Source organism: Medicago sativa, chromosome 8 (genome assembly GCF_051527215.1).
Source record: "Medicago sativa cultivar Bolivia chromosome 8, Bolivia_mono, whole genome shotgun sequence".
Taxonomy (NCBI): domain Eukaryota; kingdom Viridiplantae; phylum Streptophyta; class Magnoliopsida; order Fabales; family Fabaceae; genus Medicago; species Medicago sativa.
Window position 1 is genome coordinate 89,543,449 of NC_140756.1, and position 7,182 is coordinate 89,550,630.

The window sequence follows — 7,182 nt, forward strand, 5'->3', positions numbered from 1 at the left end:
CTACCGCAGATCACTGAATACTGCCTAATTTACATGTGCATGAACGTTTACAATGGCGCCTGCTTAGCCTTATAATCAATTATTACTCATACACCTCTACCATCTCATAGAAAATCCAACCCTCTTCTGTCTACATTTGAACTTCCATTTTTTATTATAAACATAGGTGTCAATGTCATCCTCTATAAGAGAAGACTTAACAATACAGAATTAAACCTTTCTCAGCCATGTTTCCTTCTTAAATAAATTTATACACAAACTCTCTCTTTTCTCACCCTAGCTATAACAATTTCTTTGTGTGTCTAATCTAATCTACCTTGACCTATCTATAACCATGATTACCGGTAAGGATATATACGATGTTTTCGCAGCAATTGTGCCACTATATGTTGCTATGATATTAGCATACGGTTCAGTTCGTTGGTGGAAAATCTTCACACCAGATCAATGTTCTGGTATAAACCGTTTTGTCGCTGTTTTTGCAGTTCCATTACTATCTTTCCATTTTATATCTTCCAATGATCCTTATGCTATGAATTACCATTTCTTAGCAGCTGATTCACTTCAAAAAGTAGTTATCCTTGGTGCTCTTTTTATATGGAATACATTCTCAAAAAACCAAGATAGTCTTGATTGGACTATTACACTTTTCTCCCTTTCAACTCTTCCTAACACACTTGTTATGGGAATCCCTCTTTTAAGAGCTATGTATGGTGATTTCTCAGGAAATCTCATGGTACAAATTGTTGTTCTGCAAAGTGTTATTTGGTACACTCTTATGTTGTTTTTGTTTGAATATAGAGCTGCTAAACTTCTCATAACAGAACAGTTTCCTGAAACTGCAGCTTCTATAACATCATTCAAAGTTGATTCTGACGTTGTTTCGCTTAATGGTAGAGAACCACTTCAAACTGATGCTGAAATAGGTGAAGATGGTAAACTTCATGTTGTGGTTAAAAGATCAACTACTAACTCTATGGTATCTGGTTCATTTAACAAATCCCATTTAAATAATATGACGCCACGAGCTTCAAATCTAACCGGTGTTGAGATATATTCTGTTCAATCATCAAGAGAACCAACTCCAAGAGGATCTAGTTTTAACCAAACTGATTTTTATGCCATGTTTCAAAGTAAAGCGCCGAGTCCAAAACACGGATACACAAATAGTTTTCAAAGTAATGGTAATGGTGATATTTATTCTATGCAATCTTCCAAAGGGGCTACTCCGAGGTCTTCAAATTTCGAAGATGAGACATTGAGGATGCATAAGAAGAGGGGAGGGAGGAGTATGAGTGGTGAGTTGTTCAATAATGGTGGTTCTTACCCTCCTCCAAATCCTATGCTTTCTGGTTCTACAAGTGCTGGCACAAAGAAGAAAGATAGCATGGGTGGTGGAAATGGTAATGGACCTAATAACAAGGAGTTGCACATGTTTGTTTGGAGTTCAAGTGCTTCACCTATTTCCGAAGGGAATCTTAAACATGCAGTAAATAAAGCTGCTTCTACTGATTTTGGCACTGTTGATCCTTCCAAATATGTTCCACATGAAAATACCGTTGCATCAAAAGGTATTAAAAATGATGTCACACATCAAATTCATTTATGTTTTTCATTTATTAAAACCTCGTTCTATATAATCTAGCGTTAAATATATTTTTTGTCCCTATAAATATATCAACTTTCAAATTTTAGTTTCTACAAAAATTTCCGTCAAACGTCCGTGCAATCTTGTACATGATCTTTACTAGTTATGTTTTGTTGATTAATTTAAAATGCAGCTGTTACTGAATTGATTGAGAACATGAGTCCTAGACAAAGGGATGTTGAAATTGAGGAAGCAGTAAAGTCTCCATATATTAGCCAGAAGAAGATGGACTTGGAAGGAGGAGGGGATGTAAACAAAAATACACAGATGCCTCCAGCAAGTGTTATGACAAGACTCATCCTTATCATGGTTTGGAGAAAACTCATCAGAAATCCTAATACCTACTCAAGTCTTATAGGACTTGTTTGGTCTCTTGTATCATTTAGGTATTTCAGTCATATATACCAATCTCCAAAAAAATCTTCAATCTATTAATTTAGTATCCTTGATCATGAATCCTTAACTGCTAATGATGTGCATGCATGCAGGTTTCACATTGAAATGCCATCTATTGTAAAAGGTTCCATCTCAATACTGTCTGATGCTGGTCTTGGAATGGCCATGTTCAGTCTAGGTACTTGTCAATTCCAACATTATATTCTCCTAAGAAATTTTTGGCTTAATTATATATCATAATCATTTTTGAATATGCAGGTCTGTTCATGGCATTACAGCCTAAGCTGATTGCATGTGGAAAACGAGTTGCAACATTTTCTATGGCTGTAAGGTTCTTGACCGGTCCAGCTGTGATTGCGGCAACCTCAATAGCAATTGGTATGCGTGGAGTTCTCTTACATGTTGCAATTGTTCAGGCATGTGAAATTAAATTTACTCTATCAATTAATCAAAATATTTATTTATGCCCCTATTCTAATTAGTTGCTTATTCACATAATAATGTTTAATTTTAATTTGCAGGCTGCACTTCCCCAAGGTATTGTTCCCTTTGTGTTTGCCAAAGAATACAATCTCCATCCAAATATACTCAGTACTGGGTGAGTCTCATTTTTTATTTATATTTTTATGTTTACATATTTGTTAAAAGAAATTGCAAGTGATTAAGTATGTGGATTTATTGAAATACTAAAAAAGAATTTGGTATTTGTGTTGCAGGGTTATATTTGGAATGTTGATTGCGTTGCCCATAACAATACTCTACTATGTGCTTCTTGGAGTATAATCTATCTTGGATGCAAATCAATTATGATGATGTGGCTTCAAGGGTTCATTCAAACAGATGAATGGAAGGAAATGTATTAATTAGAAGATATTGAATTCTATTAGAGGACAGAGAAATTAATGATATACAGTATAGCAGAATGCTAAATATATATATTAATTTTGATTCAAATGAAAGTTGGGTTTGTCTCACATTTCTAGCTGATCAATCTCCATTCCCCTTTATTTGTTAATAATTTGTCAATGGAAAAATCTTTTGATTTTAGGTAGGAAAGCTAGAGATTGCAACCTATGAGACTCTTGAGAGAGAGATCAATATTTTTGTTAACACTAATATCAATGTAGCAAATAGATTATTTTTTAATCTTTTTGGCCAATTAATAATTACCAAGTTGCTACTTAAACTGTATTGTAAATACTACCTTCGTCCCTAATTATAATTATAGGACCCTTTTGCCAAAATCACGGGAATTAAGAAAGTTGATGATAATATTAAATTTGTTTATAATTACTATTGTTTTTACAATTTTATCCTTAAGAGAGAGATAGTTAGTTTATGTTTTCAACATAATATTTATTGTTGATTGAAGAAAAAGATGCAAAATAAATAGGGGCATGGTGGTAAAGAAATAATTAATGTAATTGGAAATAGCAAAGGGATCTTATAAAAAGGAACAAAAAAATTTCTCTAAAGAGTTTTATAATTAGGGACGGAGGTAGTAATAAATAAAAGCTACTAGCTGGTAATATTGACTAAAAGCATAGTGGATTATTTGTATTGTTTTTCCACTTTGTTTTTCAAATTAGTTTGGCTACTGTCTAATTGCATGGGATCTTGCAATTCAACAATAATCATTAAAATACAAAATACTGAAAAAAATTGTCTTTAGCCATGTGATGTGACCACAGTTGATAAACGGCTCTAATTGGAGAAAACTTGTGAGTTTATGTTACCTTATAATTATAGGAGTAGCTGCTTGGGATGTTCCAAAACTTGCAATTCTTAAAGTTTCAAGGAATTGTCCTGTTCTCAGTCACTCAATTTATGACATATATATTAATTTAATTGTTACATGCAGCGAATAACAATAAACATATTCTCCATCACGGTTTGGTGATTCTCACAATTGACTAATTTTCTCCATTCACTCTAAAGAGGTTGTCCTTGGTAGCATGTGAGTGTAAAAGTGGAAAAGTTAAAATTGGCTACTTATGCTCAGATGCCAGTTATGCTACCATGGGAGAACAATATGTTTTGGATGAGGGTTGTGCATGCGCAATTACATCCCTATGACTACATTGGATCACACATATATCGATCTTTTGATAAGATCGGATTAGAACCCAAATTTTAAGTTTGAATTTTAGATTTAAAGAAAATTAAAATTTGGTATAAAATCTAAACCATTTAATCTTAATTGAATGATCGAGATAGTGTGACCGCATGTATTCACAAAAAATCTAACCCAAATCCATATCTTTTACATGTAGTATGTACCAAGTTTTCTTGTTATTGAAGTTTATGGTACGTGTAAACTGGATTTCAAGGAAGTCAATATTACAGAAACCCATATATCCCACACTTTATTTAACATTGATTGGAAAAGACAGCTAATAAAAGAGCTTAAGTTTGAGCATTACATAATCACATACACACACTCGTTGACCAAAGAAATTTCTTGGAAATGATACTCATTAAGCCATGTCAACTAAGAAATTGATTAGACCACAAAATCTCTGGTAGATTCTGATGAATTTACAAGATGAATGAATGGAATCGTTTGCAATTGAAAAATGATCCCAGACAAAAATTAATACATTAATTAATCAAACTAATGAGATTAGATCAAAAACATAACATGTGCTTAGGTTCCTTATGATTTAATCAAGATGATATGAGGATCAACAAGCACCATATAGGATTAGTTTAAAAAAGAAAGCAATTTTTTATCTACCTATCGACGAAAGGTGGATAGAGTTACTCACATTGAGTTGTGATCAATCAAAATCATTCATTTGTCCACTATATAGACTATAACATAAACAGTGAAAGACAACTGGAATAGTTTTGATTTGTGTCAACCTATGAAGCAAGGATACATATGCAGATACGGACACGGACACTGACACGCCGACACCATTAATAATTTTAGAAAATTACATAATTCAGTGTAATTACAAGTGTCGGTGTCAAACACGACACGTGTCCGACACACTGGAATACGCCTAATCCAACGAGTGTCCGTGCTTCATATATGTCAACTAAACATGTATAATTCCATAGTCACACAATTCGCTGCTACCCCATGCGAACCGCGAACCAATTCGCGCGTACTGATTTGCGGTTCGTTCACGTACCAATTCGTACAAATTCGTTTTGTAGTTCTCTGAAAGTGGCGAACCGTGTTGAAGATGGAAGCAGCCAACCAAAAACCAATAGAAAGTGGGCGATGAAGTGGTTCTCTAATAAAGAAGCTGTTTTGGAAAGATGAAGCGGCTCTCTGATATTTTGGTAAAGCAAATCATTTAACTCCCCCACGTGATCTTTACATTTTTTGTTGATAACTACAATTTTCTCCGGTCACTAATATAAACAAAAATTAACTTTTTAGGTTCATTCATTAAATGATGTATCTAGTCAATAATATCGACCAAATACATTATTTAATGAATGAACCTAAAAAAATTGATTTTTGCTTATATTAGTGACTGGAGGGAGTACAAGATTCTACTGATACACGTGATTTTACATTGGATAAGGTGAAAGAAACTAATTTTTTTTAGGGGTGATAGAAATTAAATTAGTCAGCCCTCAATTTTGACCCTTTATATTCTTTTTCATTATTTTGTTATAAAAAGTTTGGCATGTTTGCTAAAAAAAAAAGTTTGGCATGTAATTTATTTTTTTTAATTAGACAAAAAATTTGTCAATAGTATAATTATTAGTATTAGTATGTCAAGACGTATAATACGAACCCAAACGTACCGACTCTGTATACCCTCCCACGTACCGAATTCTTGCTAAATAGCGAACCGCGTACCACGTACCTGTACCGCGTACCCAACGAATTGCGAATCTAGTAACTATGTACTCCCTCCGGTCACTATTATAAGCAAATTTTGACTTTTTAGGTTCATTCAATAAATGATGTATGTGGTCTATATTAATTGTAGACCACATACATCATTTATTGAATGAATCTAAAAAATAGAGATTTGCTTATAATAGTGACCGGAGGGAGTATAATTCTATTCATCTTTTATTGATTGATAATGTAGTTACCGCAAAGAAAGAATACGTAGGTTCTTTCTACATGAATTAATTGTAAGATTAATTAACGTGCATGGATTGGTCTCTGATCACGTGGAAGTCCAAAAGAGTGGTCTTGTCTGTTTTTTATTTGAAATTAAGAAGCTAAGAGATTGGGATTGGCAGCATTGCACATGAATGTTGTCCTAGTTTCAGACACTTGTTCAATAAATTAAGAGTTTGATAACAGATTATGTAAAAACTAAGGTGGACATAATGCATCCACTGACAGCAGGAGCTAGCTAGCTCTGGCATACATGGGGAACGCATCTCTTGTTGGCCTGTGGGTGTTTATGTGTCAATCAATCTTTTTTGTTTTTCTCATAAATTGTTAATCAAGCTATGGATAAGCGGTGACTAAGAAATTGCCTTTGCTGGGGAGAGATGGTGACCTAGTGATTCCAGGGCCGTTCCCAGCGATTCGGAGGCTCGGTTATAGACTTGACAATTTTCATTTAAAAAGAATTGAAGAAAAAAATTCAACACTATTTATAGTGATAAACAATTAAGTTGTAGTTAAATAGTTGAGCAATGACTCAAACATGACTTTTACCTACAGATAAATAGACCTTTTGTAACACCTCGTTTTCCCAACTTAAAAATATAGAGAATATCAGAGTTTCTCATCAGAAACGGAGCATCACATTCACCTTACAACATTATCCACAATTATAATAATAGAAAGTACTATTTATTAAAGGGAAATGTTAACTTGTGTCCGCACAAGTTAATGATTCAAAATAGAAATATTCTATTGTAATTAATGCATTTGAATTTAACTTTTTTACTTTTCAATAATTGAATGCACAAAATTTAAGAATATGTTTCCATTTTTGGGTTGCTTAACATGTGCCCTAAGGGCACAAGTTAACACGACCCTTTATTAAAATAACCAGCTTTTATAAAAATCCAATAATCATATGCAGCGGAAAAGTTTTACATCATCTTATAAAATTCTTGGCACTAAAGGCCACAACTTAACATCTTAAAATAGTTTTCTTGAAATTAGTCCAACAATAATAAAGGAAATACGTAACAAGGAAAAC

The 7,182-nt window shown here is 33.3% G+C and overlaps 1 protein-coding gene across 2 annotated transcripts; it reads left to right on the plus strand.

Annotated features, from left to right (window-relative positions):
• The first annotated feature begins 212 nt into the window (after window positions 1–212).
• Window positions 213–3,035, plus strand: EIR1 (Auxin efflux carrier family protein). 2 transcript variants are annotated; one of them, XM_085735061.1, is made up of 6 exons: window positions 213–1,571; window positions 1,782–2,034; window positions 2,137–2,222; window positions 2,303–2,460; window positions 2,566–2,642; window positions 2,761–3,035. In XM_085735061.1, the coding sequence occupies exons 1-6, from the start codon at window positions 335–337 to the stop codon at window positions 2,825–2,827; spliced, it is 1,878 nt and encodes a 625-aa protein (XP_085591187.1). In that variant the 5' UTR covers window positions 213–334; the 3' UTR covers window positions 2,828–3,035. The 2 variants fall into 2 exon arrangements, with proteins under 2 accessions (XP_085591187.1, XP_085591186.1); XM_085735060.1 differs by having other exon boundaries at window positions 2,303–2,422.
• The last annotated feature ends 4,147 nt before the right edge of the window (window positions 3,036–7,182 follow it).

Bases quoted from the DNA above. Each gene is read 5' to 3' on its own strand.
- EIR1 (XM_085735060.1), top strand. From the start codon at position 335: ATGATTACCGGTAAGGATATATACGATGTTTTCGCAGCAATTGTGCCA. The intron at 1,572-1,781 runs GTATTAAAAATG...TTTAAAATGCAG, and splicing joins AAATACCGTTGCATCAAAAG to CTGTTACTGAATTGATTGAG. The intron at 2,035-2,136 runs GTATTTCAGTCA...GCATGCATGCAG, and splicing joins TGGTCTCTTGTATCATTTAG to GTTTCACATTGAAATGCCAT.